The sequence below is a fragment of the Carettochelys insculpta genome, chromosome 28 (assembly GCF_033958435.1).
Source record: "Carettochelys insculpta isolate YL-2023 chromosome 28, ASM3395843v1, whole genome shotgun sequence".
NCBI classification, from domain to species: Eukaryota; Metazoa; Chordata; order Testudines; family Carettochelyidae; genus Carettochelys; species Carettochelys insculpta.
The window spans coordinates 8180606-8205389 of record NC_134164.1 but is presented as its reverse complement, the minus strand read 5'-3'; the positions used below and the strand labels follow the sequence as shown (position 1 = coordinate 8205389).

At 45.3% G+C, this 24784-nt stretch overlaps 2 protein-coding genes across 3 annotated transcripts in view; both read left to right on the top strand.

The window, feature by feature from the left end:
* The window catches only part of CDC27 (cell division cycle 27), a 59506-nt gene that overhangs the window by 22127 nt on the left and 12595 nt on the right, over window positions 1–24784 (top strand). The window contains exons 9-14 of one of the 2 annotated variants that reach the window (XM_074978845.1): window positions 9889–10004; window positions 10993–11092; window positions 12474–12681; window positions 14079–14248; window positions 16443–16595; window positions 20878–21086. In XM_074978845.1, the coding sequence (XP_074834946.1) occupies window positions 9889–10004; window positions 10993–11092; window positions 12474–12681; window positions 14079–14248; window positions 16443–16595; window positions 20878–21086 (956 nt within the window). Of the gene's footprint in view, window positions 1–9888; window positions 10005–10992; window positions 11093–12473; window positions 12682–14075; window positions 14249–16442; window positions 16596–20877; window positions 21087–24784 lie in introns of both variants that reach the window. The other variant, XM_074978844.1, reaches the window with a different exon arrangement.
* Window positions 250–2068, top strand: LOC142002613 (uncharacterized). The gene is made up of 2 exons (XM_074978846.1): window positions 250–940; window positions 1044–2068. The coding sequence occupies exons 1-2, from the start codon at window positions 560–562 to the stop codon at window positions 1506–1508; spliced, it is 846 nt and encodes a 281-aa protein (XP_074834947.1). The 5' UTR covers window positions 250–559; the 3' UTR covers window positions 1509–2068.

Here is a 24784-nt window from a genome sequence, read left to right as displayed (position 1 = left end):
TATTTCAATTTTGGTGTCATCAAATAGCCTTATCAAGTTCTAAACATTTCTTTTTCTCACTTACTGATTTGTGTCTTTCAGTTGATAACTAGAGCTAGTCAAGAGTTTTCCAACAAAAGGTGCTTCAGAAGGAATAAATGAAACAGGACATTTAGGCTATGTCTACACGTGAACGCTACATCGAAGTAGCTTATTTTGATGTAGCGACACGTCTACACGTCCTCCAGGGCTGGCAACGTCGACGTTCAACGTCGACGTTGCGCAGCACCACATCGAAATAGGCGCTGCGAGGGAACGTCTACACGCCAAAGTAGCACACATCGAAATAAGGGTGCCAGGAACAGCGGCAGACAGTGTCACAGGGCAGACTAGCGCTTCCAGGGCAACAGCTAGCCGCTCCCTTAAAGGGCCCCTCCCAGACACACGCAGCCTGCACAGCACACGATCTGCAGAGCCATAGGCACGCACACCTCGAGCCACGCAGTCATGGACCCCCAGCAGCAGCAGCAGCCAGAGGTCCACACAGCTGCCCCTGTATGAGCAGTGCTTGCCCTGCTCCATGCCATGCAGGAGGCAGCTGAGCACCTCCTTGCCACAGAGGAGGAGCTGCCCGCAGGGGAGGAGGATGCAACCCCCAACCGTGCAGCACACCCCTCCCTCCCCCGCCGGCCGCACAGACTGGTGGGAGCGGCTGGTGCTCGGAGAGTGGGACGACGACCACTGGCTCCAGAACTTTCGCATGAGCTGGCAGACATTTCTGGAGCTATGCCAGTGGCTCACCCCCGCACTGAGGCACCAGGACACCTTCATGCGGCGTGCCCTCAGCGTCGAGAAACGGGTCGGCATCGCTGTCTGGAAGCTGGCCACTCCAGACAGCTACCGATCCGTGGGCCAGCAGTTTGGCGTTGGCAAGGCCACCGTCGGGGCTGTTCTCATGGAGGTAAGAGGACCCACGGGGGGAGGGGGAGGCAGCCCTGGCAGGGGAGGGCCACACACACCCTGCACACCTCTCATTGGTGCTCTCCCATGTGCTTCCCCTGCAGGTCGTCCGCGCCATCAACGCCCTGCTCCTCCACAGGCTCGTGAGGCTTGGGGACCCGGATGCCGCCATCGCGGGCTTTGCCACCCTGGGCTTCCCCAGTTGCTTCGGGGCTCTGGATGGGACTCACATCCCCATCCGCGCCCCGGAACACAGTGGAGGACGCTACTTAAACAGGAAGGGCTACCACTCAGTGGTCCTCCAGGCCTTGGTGGACAGCCGGGGCCGTTTCTGGACATTTATGTGGGCTGGCCTGGCAGCACCCACGACGCCTGGGTATTCCGGAACTTGGGCCTGTGCCGCCGGCTGGAGGCGGGGACCTACGTACCCCAGCGGGAGATCCCTGTGGGGGACACCACCATGCCCCTCTGCGTCATCACAGATGTGGCATACCCCCTCCTGCCCTGGCTCATGCACCCGTACACGGGCCATCTGTCTGCCAGCCAGGAGCGCTTCAACCAGCGCCTGAACCACGCGCGCCAAGTGGTGGAGCGCACATTTGGGTGCCTCAAAGGGTGCTGGAGGTGTCTCCTCACCCGCCTCGATGTGGGCCCCACCAACATCCCCCCAGGTTGTGGGTGCGTGCAGCACCCTACACAACCTCGTCGAGAGCAAGGGGGAGGCCTTCTTTCAGAGCTGGGCTGTGGAAGCCGGCAGGGCCGATGTGCAGCCACCCGCTGCCCCCAGTCGCCAGGTGGACTCCGAAGGGACCCGGCTCCGGGAGGCCCTGCGGGCCCAGTTTGATGAGGCCGCGGGGTGAACGCTGGCAGGCCCCCCACTGCCCCCCCATCCTCCACAACACTCCCTGCCCCTACACCCACACCACAGAGCACCCAAGAGCACACCCCCCCATTTTTCTTGTAAAAATAAAAGCAGACAATTGTTCGTCAACTCAAATGTCTTTGGAACTCTTATTATTATTATCAACAAGACTGACTATTTACAGTGAAAATCTAACTTATATATATTATAAAAATAGGGATAACATGAAAGGGGAAGACAAGGAAGGGGAGAACTATTTACATGGGGGGGTAAGGATCAGCATTGTAACGGGTCAAATATACAAACTATTTACAGCAAACTAACTTAAAACTGGGGGGGAATATATACAAAGGGGGAGGGGGGCCCTGGGCCCCACACCCCTAAAGTCCAGTGCTGGGAGTGGGCGGCCGGGATCCCCGCCTTGGCCTCAGCCCTGGCTGGGGCCGGGCGGACCGGGAGATACAGCCGGCGAGTGTCAGCTGGCCCCAGGTCCCCCTCGGCGGAAGGGCCCTCCGTGGCAGGTGGCCGTGCGACGGCGGGGGGCTCAGCAGGTGGAGCAGGCAGGGCAGGCGCTGCGGCAGCCGACGCGGCATGGGGGGCCAGGTAGTCCACCAGGCCAGCGCCTGCTCCTGCAGCTGGAGGCGGTGTTCCTCCACCTGCACCTACTGCTCGGCGACTTCCAGCTGCCGACGGTGGAGGGCCAGCAGCTGGGGGTCCGTCGCCGTCGGCTGGTGGTGCTGAGTCCGCCGTCTTCTCCTCCGTGGGGCTGGTTGGTCCTCGGCCGAGGGGCTGGCCTGGAGTGATGGCCCCGGAGGGCTGTCCGGGACCACTGACGTCTCGCCGGCGCTTTCCGGTCCTTCCGATGGTGCAGCTGCGGAACACAGGAGTGGGGGAAGAAGAGTGGAGACAGCCATTAGTGTGGGCCCTGAGCCGTGGCCCTTGTCCCCCCCACCCCTCTGCTGCAGGTTCCCCGTCCCCAGGAGATGCTGCTGTGATGGGGTTCAGGGGTCCCCCTGCACTGCACCCCGTCCGCTGGCAGGAGTGACTCTCACTCAGCAGGTAAAACAGGAGGTTTATTAGGCAACAGATGCCCAGCTTCTCACAGAAGCGACAGTCCAGCAGTCAGAGACAGTCCTTCCAACACGTCCTGGGGAGAAGACCCCGAGGGGTGCCCCTCTGGGGTGTAGCTTTCCCCCCTCCTCAGGCTGGCTGCCTTCTAGCTCTCCCTTCCCCTAGCCTCTAACTGCTGCCCCCGATTCAAACCCAGCTCGGCTCCTCCCTCCTCTTTGTTCAGGGCAGAGGTGTAACCTGCCAGTTGTAGCCCCAGGGTCATCCTTAGCCACTGGGAGCTATTCAGCTTGTTTCTCATATGTAGCCTGAGTCTCGCATTTGCACTCCCCCCACTCCATCACATGCTGCTGCTTCTGCTGCTGCTGGGTGTCCCACCCCCTCCCCCCGGGGGACCCTAGAGGTTCCGCTCCCCCCAGCCCCGGGGGGGTGTTGTCCTTGGGGGGGGCAGGGGCTGATGCACTCTTCTGAGGGACATGCCACTGCTGTCCTTGGGGCCATGGTCATATCTATTACCCCGGCCCCTCAACCCCAGGGGTGTGCACCGGGGGGGGGGTACATACCTGACGGTCCACTCCCACGGTCGGGGGACACCCGGGGGGCAGACGCCTGGCTGGAGCTCCTGGATGGGACGATGATCTGGAGGCCGGTGTCGCTGGAGGAGGACTCCTCCTCCTCCGGTGCCCCGGGGGTGGGCTCCTGGGGGGGCCCCTGGGGTGCGGGGCTTGCCTCCGGGGCAGACTCCACCTGCTGGGGCTCCTCGGCCGAGGCATCAAGAGTGGCCGGAGGGGAGGAGGTGTGCCGGGGGCCCAGGATGTCCCTGAGCTCCCTGTAAAAGGGGCAAGTGACGGGGGCGGCCCCAGATCGGCCGGACGCATCCCGGGCCCAGGCGTAACTCTACCGTAGCTCCTTCACTTTACTCCGGACATGATCCGGAGTGCGGGCAGGGTGACCCCGGGCGTCCAGTCCCTCGGCCAGCTGAGCGAACGCATCTGCGGTTCCACCTCTTACTCCACATTACCTGGAGCACCTCCTCCTCACTCCAGAGCCCCAGCAGGTCCCGAAGCTCAGCCTCCGTCCAGGAGGGGCCCCGCTGCCGCTTCCCCGCCTGGCTGCTGGGCTGTGAGCCCTGGCTCCCCTTGGGGGGTGTCCCCTGGGGGTGCTTAGGGGGCTGGCATGTGGCGGTCGCAGCGGGGTGGGGGGGTGTCTGTGGCGGCTGAGGGACGTGCAGGCTGGCCGTGTGTCTGGGCTGCTGCCTGCACGTTCTCTCAGCTTCCTGCACAGAAAGGGAGGGGGCGGGGAGCTTTAAGGGGCCGCTCCACGCGGCCACCATCGAGCTCAGGGGCTGGAGAGAGCTTCTCTCAACCCTTCAGCTGATGGCCGCCATGGAGGACCCGCAATTTCGATGTTGCGGGACGCGCAACGACTACACGTTCCCTACTTCGACGTTGAACGTCAAAGTAGGGCGCTATTCCCATCCCCTCATGGGGTCAGCGACTTCGACGTCTCGCCGCCTAACGTTGATGTTAACTTCGAAATAGCGCCCAACACGTGTAGCCGTGACGGGCGCTATTTCGAAGTTGGCGCCGCTACTTCGAAGTAGTGTGCACGTGTAGACGCGGCTTTAGTGTGTGGTCTACTTCCTATTATCCTGTCCCATATTTTGATAATCAGAGGTATAGGACCATCCAGAGCATGTGATTGCATCCCAGACCATCTTGGCTAGAGCCATTGTTGGCCCTATCCACCCGGAGCTTATCTAATTCTGTGTTTTGACACAGATGCAGTTTTGGCCTTCACAATATTCCATGCCAGTGAGTCCCACAGGTTGACTAAACATAGTTTGAAATACTTCCTCATGTCTGTTTTAAGTCCATGTCCTTTTAACTTCATTGAGCAACCCCTGGTTCTTCTGTTGTGCAAAGGGGTAAATGACATTTCCCTGTTTTTTCTCCGTGCCATTCAAGATTTTCCTATACCTTCTTCTGTCCTCTCCACCTCACCTTAATCTCGCTCTCTCTTTAAAATTAATAGTTGTGGTCTTTTTGATCTTTCTTCATGTGGAACCTGTTCCATACCCCAAATTGCTTTTGTTGTCCCCCTCTGTATTTTATCTAATTTTAATCTCTCTCCTTTTGAGATTGGACAACTAGAACTGCATGTATCAGAGAGGTAGCTGAGTTAGTGTGTATTTTCAAAAACAACAAGAAGTCCTGTGGCACTCTATAGACTAACAGATATCGTTAATAGAACTGCATGCTGTATTCAAAACAAATTCCAGTCTTTTGGTTCAAAACAACTTTTTTTGTTTCAAATTTTAAGCTAATAATACCAAATAAATGATGATAAACATAAAAATGAAACACTTCAACCCTAACGTTTTTTTATTCAGATTTTTGGCTCATGAAAATTTGAGATTTTTGACTTTTCCATTTCAAATCAGGATGCAAAAATTTTGATATAATGAAAATTTTTGCAAAATTAGAACCATTTTCTGCCCACATCTATTGATAGCCCCTTTGTTTGGAGGCGAACCATTATTAGAACATTCTAATGGAATTAGATGACGTACTTGTGAATTTTGAGACCTTTGGTATAATAATACAAAAATATTGTTAATGCTATAAAAAGGGATTTTACTAAACAAGATATAATTGTGATAACTAATTAAAACATGAACACCGCTATGTATTTTTAAAAATCTAATTGAATAGGCCCTTGTATATTAACCAAATTCTAAAACCCAAGGTTACATGGTTTTGGGTAACTATCTCCTGAGTGGTTGTTTCATATCAGGCTATTGGTGCATATGATGGCTGAGATCATAATGCTTGTCCCTCATGAGTGAAACAGATCTTAAGTTTTTACTTGGGGCCTATAAAAGTATTAGTGTTCCTTTTACTAATGTCTTCTAAGCAAGATTGCATCATGGGAATGTGTTGCTGCAGTAGGTAATAAGGACAAACATCTTACTTCAGCTTTATACAGCCACATAACTTGGGTGTAGGTTTGTAGAGAAGGCTTACATGTCTCTTTCTCCCTAACCATCCCTATCCATTTTGAGAACAAGAGCCTTCAGAGGGAGGCAGAGCTGTGGTTTGCCTTCTCTCACATAGGCTGCCTAGTAGAACTGGGTACAGGGGGCAGTAATATATGCCCTAATAAGGGTGTTGCATTCACCAACAGCATGAGAGGAACATGGAAACAATTGGGACTCTCAAGTGTTTATAGCTTTGCATTGTCCCATGTGCAGAACTGAGCCCAAAGGCTCCATCAAGTCCTCCAGACGCTCACTTGTACATCTAGGGTTTTTTTTTTTGTTTGTTTGTTTTTGTTTTTGGAGTTTTTAAATAGGTTTGTTTTTTTTTAAAGTACAGTAAAGTCTCAGAGTACACAAACTCGGAGTGTGTGACCCTGCTCTTACGCGTCTGACCCTGACCCCACCCCACAGCCCAGTTTAAACCCAACTGCAAGCGGCTCTGGCTCAAGCTGCCCCACACGGCTCTGGCGTGATCCCCCCTGCTGGCTCACAAGCCACTCGCCTGCCGCACGCAGGTCCGGCATGATCCCCCCTGCTGGCTCACAAGCTGCCCGCCTGCCCAGACAGCTCCGGTGTGATTCCTCCTGCCAGCTCACAAGCTGCCTGCCCACCTGCCTGCCCCACGCGGCTCCAGCGCAACCCCTGTGCCAGCTCACAAGCTGCCCGCCCTGCGCAGCTCCGTTGCGACCCCCTCCTGCTGGCTCAGAAGCTGCCTGCCCGTCCGCCCTGCCCCATGTGGCTCTGGTGCGACCTCCTCCCCGCCCCAATCACCAGCTCACCGCCCAGGCAGGGCTCTGGTTCTGGCTCAACTCTCCACACCCCCCACAGCCCAGCGCACCACCCGTGCTCAACTCTACCCCTCACCCCCACCCCCGCAGCCCTAACCCACCCCACCCCCTGCCCGCCTCTCACAGCCCCAACACCACCAGGCTTAACCCTCCCTAACTGCCCCCCCCACCCCAGGACTTACCTTTCTGCTGCTTCCCCAGCTGCAGAACATGTGTTCTGCCGGGGAAAAAGCCAGACCCCAACTTGCGTGAAATCCAGGTTTATGTGAGGGTGCATGGAATGGAACCCTCATGTGTTGTACAGCAAGAGTTACCAAGCGAGTTGGAACTACCACGCATAAGGAAGCAGCAGTTCCAGACTGGTCCATGAATCAGCCCACAATACTTCATGATGATCCCACAGAGAGCTGGCTGAGAGCATGGTGCTAACTATTGTTTCTGTTTTTAAACATTTTCCCTGAAAACATTTGCTTTATTTGCTATAAATGGGAGGCAAATCTATGATACTGAAAATTTAAGAACCCTTGCATCAGAGAAAATCTAACAATTTAACTCCCTTGCAAAGGGCACCTTTTCTTTCTTGGGAATGTAGAATTGGTATCTGCATCTGATCCACAAACATGGTGTGCGGCTACAAAGATTTGCAGGGCTCAGGATACAAAATTTGAATCTGTATCCATCAGCTATCTGCAAACATGATATGTGGATATAGAGCAAATATCTGTAGATTTTCAGGGCTCAATTAATATATTTTTTAGGAAATTTTTATATAGATATATAGTGGCATTCCTGCTTTAACTGTTAATAGTGGTCCTTTTCAAAGATATTTTCAGAAAGGAATTTTTAAAGGTGTTTGGAAAGTCTCAAAGAATGTATCAAACGCCTCCCAAGTAGAACTTGCATTATCTATCAGTGGTCTGGGCAAATTCAGTGTTTGGTGCTTAGCTTGCTGTATTTTTATTTCCATAAATTAGTCAGAATTTCAGAGAACTTGACCTACAAGTTCATCTGCCGGCTAGATTATCTCCCACTAACTCAGTACTCACTGTCCTGGATCACTTATTCAGGGATTTGTTACTTTTGAATGGTGTAGCTACCAAGTTTTCTCTGTGGCCTCCTGATGTGTTTTCAGAACACTGGAGTTGTCACTTTCACCAAAATGTACAAGCACAGTTGCCTTACTGTTTACTTGAAAACCCTCCACTCATGTTTCATTGTTGCTAAAACCCACTCTTCAGTATCGTCCATCAGTTACTCTCTGTTTTGCATTAAGTTCTCCTCCAAAGAACTTGCTTGTTCTGCCCTTAATTTCACATTCCATCTCTGCTTTGTTTAGAGATGGACTTTCTGCTGTGTACTACATTAAACTCTCTCATATCTGGCAGCCCTGGGACCAGGAGGTTGCCAGATACTCAGATATTGTGGGTAATAGAGTGGCATACCAAACAATGCATAACATTAAAGAAAAACAAGATTAGATATTAAGAAACCACAAAAAAAAGTATGCAGAATACTTTATTTGCCAACAACAGTAGTATTGTACACCCAACACTTATGCTATATTTGCTGTATTTATTTATATTTAGTTTCACTATAATGTATTTATGTAAGACGTAACTAAAATTTACTTATGGTTAATATGCCGGTTATTTGAGAGTTCCGGTTGATAGCATGCCAGAGAGTTTACCTGAAGTCTCTGGAAACTTGCTTCCTTTACTTATTTTCCTCCTTTATGTAGCTCAAAATCAATTTCTGTCTTTCTAACCTGTTTTCCAGAACAGAGTTGAAAGACAACCGTTCTTGCATTTGAGCATTTCTATGTTCCAAATGCCTTTTTCCACTTTGTTTTTGCTCTTTATAGAGGTCTGTGACTGTAATATCACTTTAATAACCAATAAGCATAGAAAAAAGTATTTAGAGTGTTGTTTTTAAGTAAAGATATTAATGCAATTTTTTTTTTTAAATTCAGGAGTTAAGATTTTTTTTCTTTGTAGTAAATGATCTGGGTTCACTATATTTTTCTATTGAAACAGCTATTATACACCTTGAGTCAAGTGGTAGGTTAAAATATTGAGGAAATAAAGTCCTGTTAGTTGAGTGGTTGCTCTTGCTTTTGCTATATAATAAATTATTTATTGGTATACAATTGACTAATCCATGTGGCCACCCTGCTTTTGAGTTGCATTTAATGTTGCTATCTAAACAAGCATTGAAAAGCGTATTTCTAACAGACAACTTAGAATTCTGGTGCATGTGCAAGACAATCTGAATAATTGCCCATCAGTCTAATTTCCGCTACTCAAATTACCTTTAAACTGTTTGCAGACTGAGTAGCTGTAACTGTGCATGCTTTGTACTAGGAGTTTCCTAAGGAACGCATAGTTACACTAATTTAATGAGACAAGTTTATCATATTGTGTAACAGAGGTGAACATCACAGCTGCCGTAAATGCACATATGCAGTAAATTGTCAAAATCTCATTGGCAAACAGTATGCTATGTGAAGTGAAATATTAAATCTGTACTAAACAGAATGATGAACAAGCACTTAAAGCAGTGTTCGGCATTAAGCGGCCTGCCAGCCAGATGTAGTTCACCAGTTAGCTCCTGACAGACTGCCAAACGTTTTATTTATCTGTGCATCTGCAATTACGTGCGCCTGCAGCTTCTGGTAGTCATGGTTTGCTGTTTCTAGCCAACGGGAACTGGGGGAAGTGGCATGGGCAATACCTGCAGATGCACAGGTAGATGAAATTTCTGGCGGCTCCACAGGGGCTAATCCTGGCAGCTGTGTCCGGGCTACTTATTGCCCACTCCTGACTTAAGGTTACTGTAAGCTGTTTTGTCCTCTGTGCAAACAAAATGTTCAAATGCTGCTTGGGGCATTTGAGTACTCCTAATATAACGTTGTTACTGAAAGATGAAATTTCTTTTCCAGGTTGTTTACTCTGTCTGTTTGACAACATTTCAAGTAGTCAGTCTTATTCCAGTGGGGGAGACTTTGCAAATTACATAAAATACATATTTTCACTTTGCATGTCCTGGCATGAAGCTTGGGGCCTTTCCCTGCCAGCAAATAGAGACTGCAGCACCTTTTTGTCTTTCCCCCTCACTCACTGTAATTAGAGAAAATAAACATATTTTATACTTTAGAGACATAACAACAAACCTATAGAAACTTTGTTATGTAGTCTGTCACCAGGATAAGCCAAGCTGGCACGAAGTCGGTCTTCTCGCAGAGTGGAAATAGCCGGGAAGTCACTCCAGTCCTTGTTGCACAAACACAGAGTTCTGGCCCACAGACCAGGTATGAAAAGATTACATACCTTAGTAGCAGCATCTTTTACATGGGTTCTGCTTCTTGTGCTCTTATGACATAAACACAAGTAATGTGAAGTGGTTCTTACTTAAAAAAATCTTATGATAGTAACTAGTATTTGTGCTAAACTGGTAGATTTCTGCAATCTTTTCAGCTAGTTTTTGGTGAATGGCTTAATTGCAATTGGTCTGAAGAGCCTGACTTGGAAGCTGTTTTTGTGAGGGGGATTTTTAAATTGCGTTTTTCAAGAGTACCACATTTACATAGAGGCCAAACTGTGCCTTACTACTTCAGAGAATGATTTCAACTCTGACTTAGTTGTAGATTTTTTTCAACATTTATTTCAGTAATTTATGGTGATAATAAACAACAGGTTTTAAAATACATCACTTGAACAGTTCAGAAAACTGCCAAAGGTAAAATGTGTATCCTGTTTCTTGGGTGCAGATACTTAACTCGCACTTGCAGTAAGCACAATGTGACACAAACAGCTCTTCAGTCTTGATTCATATGAGCATGAAGTTTATTTTTGATGTGAGGGAGTTGTTTTCTTATGTGGCAGAAGGGTCCCCAGACTGAAGTATGGTAAGAGACAGTCATTTCATCCACGTGGCTGTTCTTGGCTACTAGTTTGAGGGCTTCCCTTCATTATATCCAAAACTTACAGCTCTCATTGCACCTATAGAGTGCACTTGCTATACCTAAGAAAGGGCAACAAACAGCTTGATTTTACTTGTTAGCATATAAGCTTCCTGATTAAGGAAATAACAGAGAAACTGTTGCAGTGACTCACAAACAACGGTTTAAAAAAAATCAAAATTTTGGTTAGTCATATAGCAGCACATTTATAAATCCACCCCAGGGAGAAGGAGGTGACTTCACCCCAATGCACATGGCATCTGCTAAGTTAATACAATGTAGTGGGGGAAAAAAACAAACTTTCTGAAGAATTTTACTTCTAATTGTTTATTTGTAGCACGACACCTCAGGTATTGAGCCCCACTATTGCTGCTCCTCCTAATGCACTTCCTCGAAGAAGTTCTCGCCTATTTACCAGTGATAGCTCTACAACAAAGGTAATGTAGGGTGTATGCCCTAAGTAATGTGTCCATTTTTTTTTTTTGCTTTCTACTTGTGATAGCTAATAACCTGATTATTCAGCCATTCAGAATTAAGCTCCTATTGAGTAATGTGTGAAACAGCTGAAGAATTGTCTTCTAACGTGTAGACTTTATGAAAATACTTCTGGCTACACCACATGAACATGACATGATTTGAATTTTTCAGTTAGCCTGCATAGCTGTGTGATGGCATCAGTGTCTTAAAATCTAAGTATTTTTATCAAGAGAACATTCATCCAGGAGTGGCCTAGGCTCAGATTAGTGATGCATAAGCTTTATAAATAATCTATAGAATGTGTTTCAGGGAGGTTAAATTTCAGTCTGGGATTGCATATCCTCAGCTAGGATGTGCATTCCTCCTCCCAGCGAGAGAATCCACCAAAAAAACTACTCCGCTCAAGGGCTTCTGTCCTGTTTGTTAACACTGCTGCAGCAGCAAGCAACTGACCGCAAACAAGTATTCCTCGTTGATTTTTGTACTGCCCTGAGCCCCTTTTGGTGAAAAGTGATTGTGTGAAAACAGTCTGATAGCTCATCTGCAGAGAAATAGGTAGATTTATAGATAATATCTTTGTAAAAATCACCACAATATTTAGTGATGCTGAGAGCTTTAGTTTAGGAATTGACATGTATAGGAAAAATGAAATACTAAAATGTAAAGTGAATCAAAGGATGTATTAAATGTGTCTCCTTGACCTGTCAATGGTATATCACAGAGATCACCTTTCCCTGTTCAGGTAGTCTCTGAGCTACCAAACTGGGAGGCCAGAGCAGGGAGAGAGGACCTTGGCAATGAAAACAAAGCTAATAATTACTTTTTTCCCCTTTCTATTTCTTGCACCCTTATTTTTATTGTTTTTGCTTTCAATAGTAAGTTCCAGAAAGCTAGAGTGAGAGACAGAGAATGATTGAATATCCCTTCTTCCCCTCTCCTGGCCTCCCACCCCCAGCCTTTGAAAAAAAATTGGGATGGCTTACCTTTCTTGACTGTTGACAATGAAATTAGATCTCTGGATGAGAGGTGCACTATCCTCAATATACAGATGACCTAGACTGAAAGCCTCTTTGGCCAAAGTCAGCTTACTGCTTTCATTCGAGCTACTTTAAATTGAACCAAGAATCTTAGTGCAACATTATAGTTGAAGTGAATGTATACATTTCATGACTAGGTTTCAGACCTTGTATCGCAGTTAACTTGGTTGTTTTATGTGTGTGTACATCTTAGACATCATTACATTTTAGTAAAACAGCAAATGAGCATGTCTGTATTCTTTAATTTGCAAACCATTTGTCTGTAAATAAATCCAGGTTTGAAACCCTTTTTTTCCTGTTACAGGAGAACAGTAAAAAGTTGAAAATGAAGTTCCCACCAAAAATTCCAAACAGAAAGACAAAAAGTAAAACAAATAAAGGAGGAATAACGCAGACAAACATAAATGACAGTCTGGAAATCACGAAATTAGATTCATCCATCATTTCAGAAGGGAAAATCTCCACTGTCACACCACAGATCCAGGCTTTCACACTACAGAAAGCAGCGTCAGGTTTGTCTGAATACACTCAGACTGTAGTAGAGCCAAATGTTTTTAAGGTTAATGAGAACTATTTGATCACTGTGAAGTATGTTTGTCCTCTTCACTGTGGTGCCTTTTAACCTCTGAGTAACTAAAACTGCCACTTCATAAATGTCACCATCAAATTTCATTTAAATTGAAAGTATGAAATTGTACTATAGGCAACAAGCAGGTAAGTTTAATGGCAATTAATAGTCCAGAAAAATGCAAAGTTACTGTAGTATCAACCTTCTAAATATTTTTTCTCTTTAATTATTATGAGACAGACCTAGGAATACATTGTGACTACTTTATGCCATTCGGGACCAGCACAAAGCAGCCAAGTGTATTGGCTCGTTTTCAACTCTTTCTCACCTCTACATTCCCCACCCACCATGTCAGATAAATCTAGTGAAAAAAGTAGCTTTAAAAAAACAAAATTGAAATGGTCATTTTTGTTGTTCTTGTTCATGACAAAGTGAGGTCTGCTTCAGTCATATTGGTTGCATCTATACTAGGAACTAACTCCAAAGTTAACTTTGAAGTTAGGCACTACCTCAAAGTAGCCAGTAGAGAGTCTACACACATTTTTTTCCCTTACTTGGAAGCTCGCTTCTAAGTACGGAGCCCAGCTTCGAAGTCCTTACTCCATTCCCGGGAACGGAGTAGTGCCCTACTTCAAAGTTATTTTTTTGTAGTGTAGATTATAGCCATTGAGAGCAGAAAGTGGCAGCAATTTTTTAGAAAAGTAGTTTGTCAGGGAATTCTCTGTAGCAAAGCTTTAACTTGCTTCTTTTTCAATAGCATTTGGACACACATTGTGGGGACAAAAAATGGCAAAATATGTTCATTAATATTCTTCAAAATGTATTCAAAGAGATTTTTCGTGCCTAAGACCCAACAAGTTTTAACTATACTAGAGACTTAAGCTCAAGTCAAATCATTTAATACAAAAAAGTGTCCGTTGTAGGTTGCCAAATTTCTTAAAGGAGCCATTTTTAATTCTTACCTTAAAAACTAGTTAACCAATTTCCTTGTGTATTCTTAGTAAGTGCTGTAATTTTAGGGAGGATGTACAGTACTCTTCACAGGTAAAGCACGGGTTCAATGACTTTAACTATAACACTCAGCTCACCCTTAACTACTAGTTTGTAGGTAAGTGTATTCTACCTTTGGCATGAAAGAAGGTAGCAGATGGTATTGTCTTGGTTTCGCTGAAGGAGCTGGTGCATAAAACTTCACGGCTGAACCAGGAGGAGTATATGATTCTGTGCTTGGAGTCCCTGCATGGTTCTCTGTATGGCAGAGTACATTCTGAGGTCCCTGTTCTAAAGTATAGTAGTTCAGTTCTCGTCTCCCTTTTATTTATTGTATTTTTCTCCTAGAAGGTTTGATGAGCCTTCTTCGTGATATGGGGAAAGGTTATTTAGCCTTGTGTTCGTACAACTGTAAAGAAGCGATAAACATATTAAGCCATTTACCTTCTCACCACTACAATACTGGCTGGGTGCTGTGCCAAATTGGGAGAGCCTACTTCGAGCTTGCAGAATATATGCAGGTAGGCATAGAGCAGATGCATACTTTTATTTTAAATTTTTGTTTTTCTTTGCTTTGAACAGAATTTGCCGCCTTACTGTGAAACCTAAGGGTAGTCTACAGTTGGAATAGCACTACCCCACTTTCAGATTAATCTGGATCACTGTAGCCTTTCCACTTTCTGAGGTGGTGAAATTAAGTTCTGTGTTGTTTTGTTGTGGTGTGGGTAAGTCTTATGAGACATTAAAAACCCAACATTAATTCTCAGGGCTGAAGGAAAACTTTGCTGAGCCCACAGGGAGTCCAGCTCCAGGTCACTGAAAGGTGTGTGGCCTTAGTCTGGCTGGGACAGGCTAGACATTCAGCCTCCAAGGCTCTGGCAGCCATGGCTCCAGCCACTGTTGGAGTAGCAGCAGTGGTAGCCAGTAGTCCTGGGGCTTTCTAAATCTCCAGGGAAGCTACGCATGAGGGTGTGCACACGTGCATGCGTGCGTGCGTGTGCGCGCACACATATCTGAGATCCTGTTCTTTCTAGTCAGCAAAGACACTAAAGATCTTTTCCAACTTTTAGTCAGAGTATGGGTTTACTCCAGTGTTATAAGCTAAAGTCTACCTGCCTCACCACAGTTCTATCCCTACCACTGGTTGACTGCTGCGTCCATCCTGGAGATAGCAGTATTTCAGCTGGGCTGCAGCTATAGTTTGTGAAGCCCAAAGGAGTCCCTCACAATAAGGTTCCCATGCAAGTATGGAAAACATGTACAACATAAGTTACTACCACATGGTACATTAAATTATGATAACTGACCTCAAGCAAGGTTGCTTTTCCTGACCTGTGTAAGCAGCAAATCTATTGGAATCCTACTGTGGGTGATCTCCAATCTCTGAAATTACAGTTGTAATTTTTAAACCACTATAATAAATCCTATAGAATTCCTCAAGTGACAGATATTTACATATTGTAGACATGTAACTTAGCACTTGAGTTGAGTTCTTGTTTCAACAGATCAATATCTTTCATTTTCAATTTCCTAATCCTTACCTGTTTATGAATGTATAAGTAAATGTAGTAGATCTCTAAAGTTTAGTTTTTGTTTTATAAAATAGGCAATATGTATGATATAGTTTTTAAAAAAATGCACTTGAACCTTGCTTACATCCTGAGCATGTCCACATGCTTTGAAGGTATAGACAGTTAATATTTCCTGAAAGAAAGCTATGGACCTCTGCAGTTTGATGTTTTTTCTTACCTATCTTTTGTTTTTGTTGCTGATACGAGTACTATGATTTTGGAATCTGTGAAAGGAGCTTGCGTTGTCATAGTAACACAAAATCAAGAATGAATTTTTGGATAGACAAAGGCTGTATTTCCTTTTGAACTCTTCGTAGAAAAATGTAGCCCCCTATGGTCCCTTATTTCCTAGTGAACCAGCCTCACTGCTTTTGACTGACACACACTTATGCATTGTAGGGAACCTTTCTTAGGGTGCACTCTCTTTCCTTTATTTGGTAAACAAATACCCGTGGCTAGAAAGGTTTCAGTGATTATTATAAATGCAGTCTTTGAAGTGTTCTGTATCTGGATGGCTAGCTACTGTGGTTAAAGCCATCCAGCTATACAGTATATATCTTCAATAATAGAAATTCATGTCTTGACTTCATTTTACAAATGTTATCCCTTTATCTTCATGTATTAGAATGGAAAGAATATTGTAATCTGAGTCGGGCTATGGTGGAGAATTATTACAGATTTCTGCTTGTCTCAGATAAACATATATTCCTCTGTAGATACCCAAATGAAAGGAGGAATAGTTAAGTTACCTTTGGGGCAGGGACAGGGTCAGTCCTCACATCCTCCTAGCGGGCCGGTGGGCATCTCCCTCTGGCAAAGCCCCGTGGTGGGGGTGGGGTGTCCGTGCACTCCCCTTTCCCTTGCCCTCATCCTCTGACCCCACCTGCCTCTCCCGGGTGACTGAGGGTCCCTGCCACCAGCAGCACAGCAGGGCTAGAACAGCTTCTGGCTGCTAGCTCCATGCTGCTGTTGGCACTTCACTGTGGCCTGGGGAAGGTATATGCAGTACCATCCCATCCACAGGCCATGAGATTGAGAACCCTGTATTAGATCTGCATCATCATTGCATTATGTATCTCTGAAACGTTTTCTAATATTGCCTTTAGTGCTGTTTCTTGAGAATTTCACTCAAATTTGTTTTTAGGCTGAGAGGATATTCTCTGAAGTAAGGAGGATTGAAAACTACAGAGTTGAAGGCATGGAGATTTACTCTACAACACTATGGCATCTTCAGAAGGATGTTGCACTTTCGGTCCTATCAAAAGATTTAACAGACATGGATAAAAATTCACCAGAGGTATAATATATTGTGATGGTATAGATGAAAGATGATCTAGTCAGAACAAATTAAATAAACTCTCTAGTCTATTTGTGTGATAGAACTGTCTAATATAAAGGCCACTGGCTTACCTGGGGGATCAATGGTTACAGGTATCATCATTATAAAATAGGCATGTCGGCCTTCATGGAACAGGCTCCATTACCCAATCAGTTATGATTTTCATTTGCATAGCAACTTTCATCTAGCAGGATTTCCCCTATAATCCGTTCATCCTAGTACGAGGAAGGCAGTACTTTGTATTAGAAGAGAGAGAGATCCATGATTGGGCCTCATGGCCTTCCTGCTTAGCACACTTCGGTGTGGGAAAAATGAATGACAATGGACAGTGCCTCCTTGAACTGTGCACGTACCACAATCTGTGCATCACAAACACATTCTTCCAAACGAAGCCACAGCACAGAGTGTCGGGGAGACACCCACGCTCGAAGCATTGGCATCAACTAGACGTGGTCATCACCAGGCGTAATAACCTCAAAAACGTCCTTCTGACACGCAGCTATCATAGTGCTGACTGTGATACAGATCACTCACTAGTTTGCTCCAAGCTCAAGCTGAGACCCAAGAAGCTGTACCGCTCTAAACCTGCTGGAAGGCCCCGCATTGACGCCGGAAAGACGGCAAACTCGGAGAAAGCTGAAAAGTTCAGAGAGACCCTCCAGGAAAATCTGCTCAGCAGCCTTGGGGGCACCGATGTGGCATCCAAATGGCAACATCTGAGGGATACAGTTTACAAGATGGCCTTGTCGGTGTTTGGAAGAAGAGCTAGAAACACAAACGACTGGTTTGAAGCTAACTCCAATGAGATGATTCCAGTCATTGAAAAGAAGCGCGCTGCACTCCTGGAGTACAAACGCTCACCAAACCAGAGTACCCAGCAAGCACTTAGAGCAGCCAGAAAAACAGTACAGCAGACAGCCAGGCGCTGTGCCAACAACCACTGGCTCCAGCTATGCAGCAGCATCCAGACCTGTGCCGACTTTGGTAATCTGAGGAGTGTACGAGGGTATGAAGAAGGCATTCGGACCCACCCAAAACAAGATGGCACCTCCTGAAATCCAAATCTGGTGAAGTGATCGCTGACAAAGCAAAACAGATGGAGCGCTGGGTTGAGCACTACTCCGAGCTGTACTCACGCAAGAACGTTGTGGTTGACGCAGCCCTCGATGCAGTTGAGCTCCTACGAGTAATGGACGAACTGGATCAAGAGCCGACTGTGGATGAACTGAAGAGAGCCATTGACAGCATTGCAGAAGGAAAGGCCCCTGGCCAGGATGGTATACCACCAGAGGTAATCAAGTGTGCCGCGGACACACACCTGGAACACCAACATGAGCTATTGTGCCTGTGCTGGAAAGAGGGTGAGGTTCCACAGGATATGCGCGACACAAACATTGTAATGTTGTATAAGAACAAAGGAGACGGAAGCAACTGCAACAACTACTGTGGAATCTCCCTCCTAAGCGTCACTGGTAAACTGTTCACTTGCGTCATCCTTGGCGGACTCCAGAAGATTGCTGAGAGGGTGTACCCCGAATCACAGTGCGGATTCCGCACAAAGAGGTCTACCATTGATATGGTCTTCTCTCTAAGGCAGCTGCAGGAGAAGTGCAGGGAGCAGAGGAAGCCACTCTACATAGCCTTCATCAACCTGACCAAGGCCTTTGACTTGGTCAGCAGGGATGGTCTGTTCAAACTGCTCCACAAGACAGTCTGTCATCCACGGTTACTCAAGATGATCCAGTTGTTCCACAAAGACATGAGAGGAATCATCCAATATGACGGCGCATTATCAGATGCTTTCAGAATCAGGAGCGGCGTCAAACAAGGATGCATGCTTGCTCCAACATTGTTTGGGATCTTCTTCGCACTCCTCCTGAAGCATGCCTTTGGATCTTCAACAGAGGGCATCTTGCTGCACACAAGATCTGATGGGAAACTGTTTAACCTTGCAAGGCTGAATGCTAAGTCTAAGGTGCGGGGAAGTCCTCATCAGAGACATGCTGTTCGCAGACGATGCTGCTGTAGTGTCTCACACAGAAGACCAGCTTCAAAAACTGCGGGATCAGTTCTCCAAAGCGTGCAAGGACTTTGGGCTTACCATCAGCCTAAAGAAGACAAACGTACTCGGTCAGGATGTTGCTGAATCCCCATCAATCAGCATTGACAACTGTACGTTAGAGGTCGTCCATGAGTCCGTTTACCTCGGGTCCACCATCACTGACGCCCTGTCGTTGGACACTGAGTTAAATAGGAGGATCGGAAAAGTGGCCACAACTCTGTCCAGACTCAGCAAGAGAGTGTGGAATAACAACAAGCTGTACACTGACACCAAAATGCAAGTCTACAGAGCGTGCATCCTCAGCACCCTCCTTTATGGCAGCGAGACTTGGACCCTGTATGCCTGCCAGGAAAAGAGTCTGAACATCTTCCACTTGCACTGCCTCAGGCGCATCCTTGGAATATCATGGAAGGACAGAGTGACCAACACCGCCGTCCTCGAGCAAGCTGGAATCCCAACCGTGCACACCCTCCTCAGGCAGCATCGGATCCGCTGACTTGGCCACGTCCACAGGATGAATGATGGAAGGATTCCAAAAGACATCCTGTATGGTGAGCTAGCCTCTGGCAAAAGACCTCCCGGACACCCCCAGTTGCGCTACAAAGATGTCTGCAAGAGAGACCTCAGAGAGGCAGACATCGAGCTGGACAACTGGGAAGAACTAGCAGGCAACCGCAGCAGGTGGAGGCAGGGGTTACACAAGGGCCTTCAGAAGGGCGAGATGAGGATCCGACAGCTAGCAGAGGAGAAGCGAGCGCACAGAAAGCACACTAAGGACTTGCCAGACACCCACCACATCTGCAAGAGATCCAGCAAGGACTGTCACTCTCGTGTGGGCCTTCATAGTCACAGTAGACGCTGTAAATGAAGTCCTCAATTGAAACTATAAAGGGCGCGATTCATAATCTATCCAGACTGAAGGATGCGTACTGACTATTACTGATTACCTGCTCTGGTACTGTTAACATCTTTCTGCAACACCCTTTTTTCTGTACTACTAATTAGTTCCTCAGCCACTTAAAATTTGCTAGGTATCATCTAAACATGTAATGCATTAGTCTTAAATTCATCAATGCCTAAAACAATAGGTTGTCAATAGAGAGGGCAGTTATGACTATATGCGTGCTTGGTAGTGCACATTTTAATAGTACGAAACCTGTAAACATGCAAACTTTGTATTAATGTTCTTTTATATGAATTTATAATTTTTGTTCTTTACATTTATTAGAGTTCAGAAAGGTAAGAAACTTTTAGCGTACTCTTCTAGTGTGTTAGTTTGGGGAGAATGGTGGGAGATTGTGGAGACAGTCGTTCAGAAAAGGTGCACAAAGGCTTGGGGAGAAGGAGGAAAACAAGAAAAAATGTGAATTATAGGCAATGAAAAAGTGGAGAAAATAGATATTTTACTTGACATTTAATAGACTGCAGTTAGAAGAACTTGGAGAATGAAGAGAGAAATACCACCTCCCATAATAGGAGGTGGGAGTGTTGCTACTGGACAGTCTTAAACTCTGATTCCCAAAGTCTTGATGCAGGCTGCTGTTACACAGTGGGAGTACTGGATTCTACTGGAATTTGGTGGCCCTGGGTGGGTTCCTCATTGCTCTGCTGGAGAGAGTGAAGGGGTGATGATCAGTGTTCCTTGGAAGCTGTGCACTTGGACAGGAGAGATTCAGATGCCACCCAGCTGATTAGCAGAGCACCCACAGTGAGGTTTTTGTTTCTACTGGTGGTGCATATTGGCACATGCTTCATTGCATACACAAGTATTCCTCACATGGACGGAAAAAATCCACATGTGGGTGGAAAAGATTCATTGCTGATGAATCTTGATTATAGCTCCCTCCAGCCTGCTGCTGTTGCTAGTACTAGAGCTTGAATAGTTAACTGTTTTTAAGCTCCATATTGTATAATCCCTGTAGTATTTAACTGCTGCTGACTTGGTGTGTTTCTTCAACTCTGTATCCCCATTTTCACAATGTGTAAAGTTCATCCAATCTTATCTACCGATAAGGAATGACACTTAACTAATATTCTTAAAAATTGCTTTGAAATTCATGAAAATCTATGGATGAAAGTGTGTTGCATACATTTACGTAAAAAGCTCTAGATAAAACATTTTATCACTCCCATGTAAAATGGATTTGATAGTGACTTTGCAATGTTGCTTTTTACTAGGCATGGTGTGCTGCAGGAAACTGTTTCAGCTTGCAACGAGAGCATGACATTGCAATCAAGTTCTTCCAGCGAGCCATTCAAGTTGATCCAAACTATGCGTATGCCTACACTCTGCTGGGGCATGAATTTGTACTAACAGAAGAACTAGACAAAGCACTAGCCTGTTTTAGAAATGCAATCCGAGTCAATCCTAGACATTATAATGCATGGTAAGTTTTTGGTGTTTTTTGTTAAAGAAAGCACCAAGGGAAGAAACTTCTTATATTGTTGACTGCCGTTAAGTATTGGCGCACTTCGTAATAATTTTAATATTTCTTCCTTTCTGCTATTTGTATAATAAAAGAGCATTTGTTGTGAGAAGAGATCTGACAACAGATCTCCGTGTCATTGGTGGATAGTAATTAGTCCTTCTGGTTAAGGCAAACCAGCATATTCATTTTTTAATGTCTTTATGAAAACATACAATGCATTTGTCTCTTTTTCATTTAGTTAAACGTTTTTGTTTGTTGTCACTGCTGTAGTTTCTCACATGCTGCTCCATGCCAGTTGAGGTAGTAAATATATAAATGCTCTTAATAGCAGGTGAGGGACAGGAAAAACAAACTTGTTTTGTTAAACTACCCTTATAGAAAGAAAACAGAAGAGCAGTCATGTAGCACTTTATAGACTAACAAAATAATTTATTGTGTGATGAACTTTCGTGGGGCAGACTCATTTCTTCAGATCTGGCAATAGTGCTGTACTGGAAATAGGCTATTGCCAGATCTGAAGAAATGAGTCTGCCCCACGAAAGTTCATCACACAATAAATTATTTTGTTAGTCTATAAAGTGCTACATGACTGCTTTTCTGTTTTGTTGAGATACAGACTAACACGGCTATCTCTCTGTTACTGCTCATCTTACAGAAGGAGGTAGGCTTAGCTGCTCACCATATTCCCATTGATTTCTTATTCTGTGGAAGGCGAATTAACTTTTCTGGGAGTTTTGGTTGGTTGGGCTTTGTGGTGTGTTGGTTGGGTTTTTTAATTTATATTGTCCTTCAGTTCTTGCCTTTTGTCAGCATTATCTGATTCCCCCCTCCCCAATTCAGAGTACTTTCTTAATGAGGATATTTTTGTTTTTTATAATTGCTCTTTGTGCGTGGTAGGGCTGCCTTGTTTCCTGTATCATCCAGTTGTCGGTGTTGTGACCAGTAATTTTAAAAACAAAAGTTTTATGTGATTCCAGTCTGCAATTGCTTGTAGGAAAAGCAGACTCTCTGGGCTAGCATAGAGGATCTAGAAGAAGCCAAATTAACAATTGAAGACTTAGCAATTCTTTCAAGCTCTTATCTATGCATATTTTCCCATGTACGTGCACCAGAAATTGTAATCTTTTTGATTGGATGTGTCCTTTGGCCTATGCTTGAATTGGTCCCCTGATTGACCTGGCACTGTTCCCTCCTGATGACATAAAAGTGTGGACAAGTCCCACCCTTCCTCTGCATTCCTTCTGACATCCCATGGCTGAAACACAGAACTGCAAGAAAAATAAAAAAAAAAAAACAGTCCAGTAGCACTTCGAAGACTAACAAAATAATTTATTAGGTGGTGAACTTTCGTGGGACAGACCTACTTCTTCAGATCATAGGCATACCAGAACAGACTCAATATTTAAGGCACAGAGAACCAAACACAGTAATGCAGGTTGACAAATCAGAAAACTTATCAAGGTGAGCAAATCAGAGAGTAGAGGGGCAGAAGGTGGGGTGAAGGTGGAGTCAAGAATTAGATAAAGCAAAGTATATAAAAGAGTCCTTATAATGACACAGATAATTGCCATCCCAGTTCAAACCACGTTACTGCAGAACTGCAAGCAGTATTCTTTGCTGTTGTACACTTGGATAGTTAACTCTTCTATAAAAACAAAAAGCAGTCAAGTAGCACTTTAAAGACTAGCAAAATAGTTTATTAGGTGAGCTTTCATGGGATAGACCCACTTCTTCAGACCATAGCCAGACCAGAACAGACTCAATATTTAAGGCACAGAGAACCAAAAACAGTAAGCGAGGAGGACAAATCAGAGAAAGGTGATCAAGGTGAGCAAATCAGAGAGTGGAGGGGTGGTGGGGGAAGGTCAAGAATTAGATAAATTTATAGTATACTTTTGATAGTTCAGTGTATAGTAAGTTTCTGTACAGGTAATGCTTTTTAGACCTTCTTTTTTTCTTTTCCCAGTTGCCCAGTACTCAAGTTTTCATGGTAGAACAGAAGTCCCCAATTTTTAAGGCTTGCACTTTGTGAGGATGACCATGCTCCTAAAGGATGGTCACTTGAAAGAAGAAAAGCAGTGTAGCTGTGGCTCTTTCAAAAGTAATCCCCATCCTCCTTCTTTTTTTTTTAAAAAAAGGCGGGGGGGAAGGGGGGTGCAGTTCTTTTGAAGCTGGGTATTACTTTCGGAAGAGTTGCATCTACACTGCTCTTCTTCTTTCAAAAGAAGAATATGCAAATGAGGCACCAGATATGTAAATCTGCGTCTCATTTGCATTTTCCATTTCACTCATTTGCATGCCTCTTTTGAAGGAGGAATTCTAGTGTAGGCATAGCCGAAATGTTCAATTTGTTTGTTTTCAAAATGAATGAAAGCTAGAGAAGCTTTCTTTAAACTTTGTAAACAAAATCCATTCAATTCTGAGCAGTCTTCTTCCACGAGTGCCAGAGTGACCACTGGCTTTGCTACCAGTTCATGGGCTGCTACCACTTTGATACATGTTGCAGCAGTTCTTGCTGTCAAGTTGTCATCAGTTACCAGTAGGGCTAATCACCACTCTTAGAAAAAGCATTAGGTCACCATCCAAGGGGTCATCAAAGAAAGGGCACAAATATTAATTGTGGTAAAGGGTAGCACCAGGCCTGTGTTCATCTGTATGACACACCAAAAGACTCCATTGTATGTGTTAGTACTAGCTAATAAAAAGGTTCTTGCAGTTGCCCACACTGATGCCATGGTACCACCTGACTCCTAGCAACAGTAGTATTGGTACTGGCTTAATCAGTACCAATATCGTAGGCATAGCCCTGGCACTGAGGAGAGGTACCAACTCAGGCTACACTGAGCTTCATGGTTCCAAGGGATTTGACACGCTCCCAATGTCCAGAGTCTCTCTTTGTCGTCTTTAGCCATTCTTACTGTGGTATTGAGCTCTCCTAAACTCTCAGCACTGAGTGTGTTATTTGACACTGGCATGAGATCTCCCTAAAGAAACAAAGGGACTTCTACTACTGTTTGTCCAGCCCCTAGAGAACGAGTGTTCCTTCTCTCTTTCAGCCTCAGACCAGAATTGGGAGGATTATCCTAATTACTTTCCAGTCAACTATATCCCTGACAAGGAGTCTAGGGCACATGGACATGAATGTGAGTACAGGTTTAATAGGAAAGGATATTCTTCTTGGGGTTGCCCCAGGCTGCATACGTAGGTTATTGCCGTAGGGCCACAATCCTAGCCTTAGTGGGCTCTTTGGAGTCCTCAACACATTAGAAAGCCCACCTCATGTACCTTCTCCTGCTACCAGAGTTCAACTTTATCAGCATCCTCATGTCTTTCCTGCTCCAGCACGGCAGCTACTGGCCTTTGAGGAGCATTATTACTCTGCTGACCTAACTGCAGCTGCCGTTTCTTTGCTCACCTGATACAGCTGAAGTTCAAGTGGTGCTGTCACATCCAGATAACATAGTTTCCTTTTGACGAATGGCTGGAAGATTAGAGATCATATACCAAAAAAAAAAAAAAAAAAAAAAAAGTTAGTTAGTTATACATCTTGGCCATGTCTACACTAGCCCAAAACTTCGAAGTGGCCATGCAAATGGCCATTTGAAGTTTACTAATGAAGCGCTGAAACACATTTTCAGCACCTCATTAGCATGCCA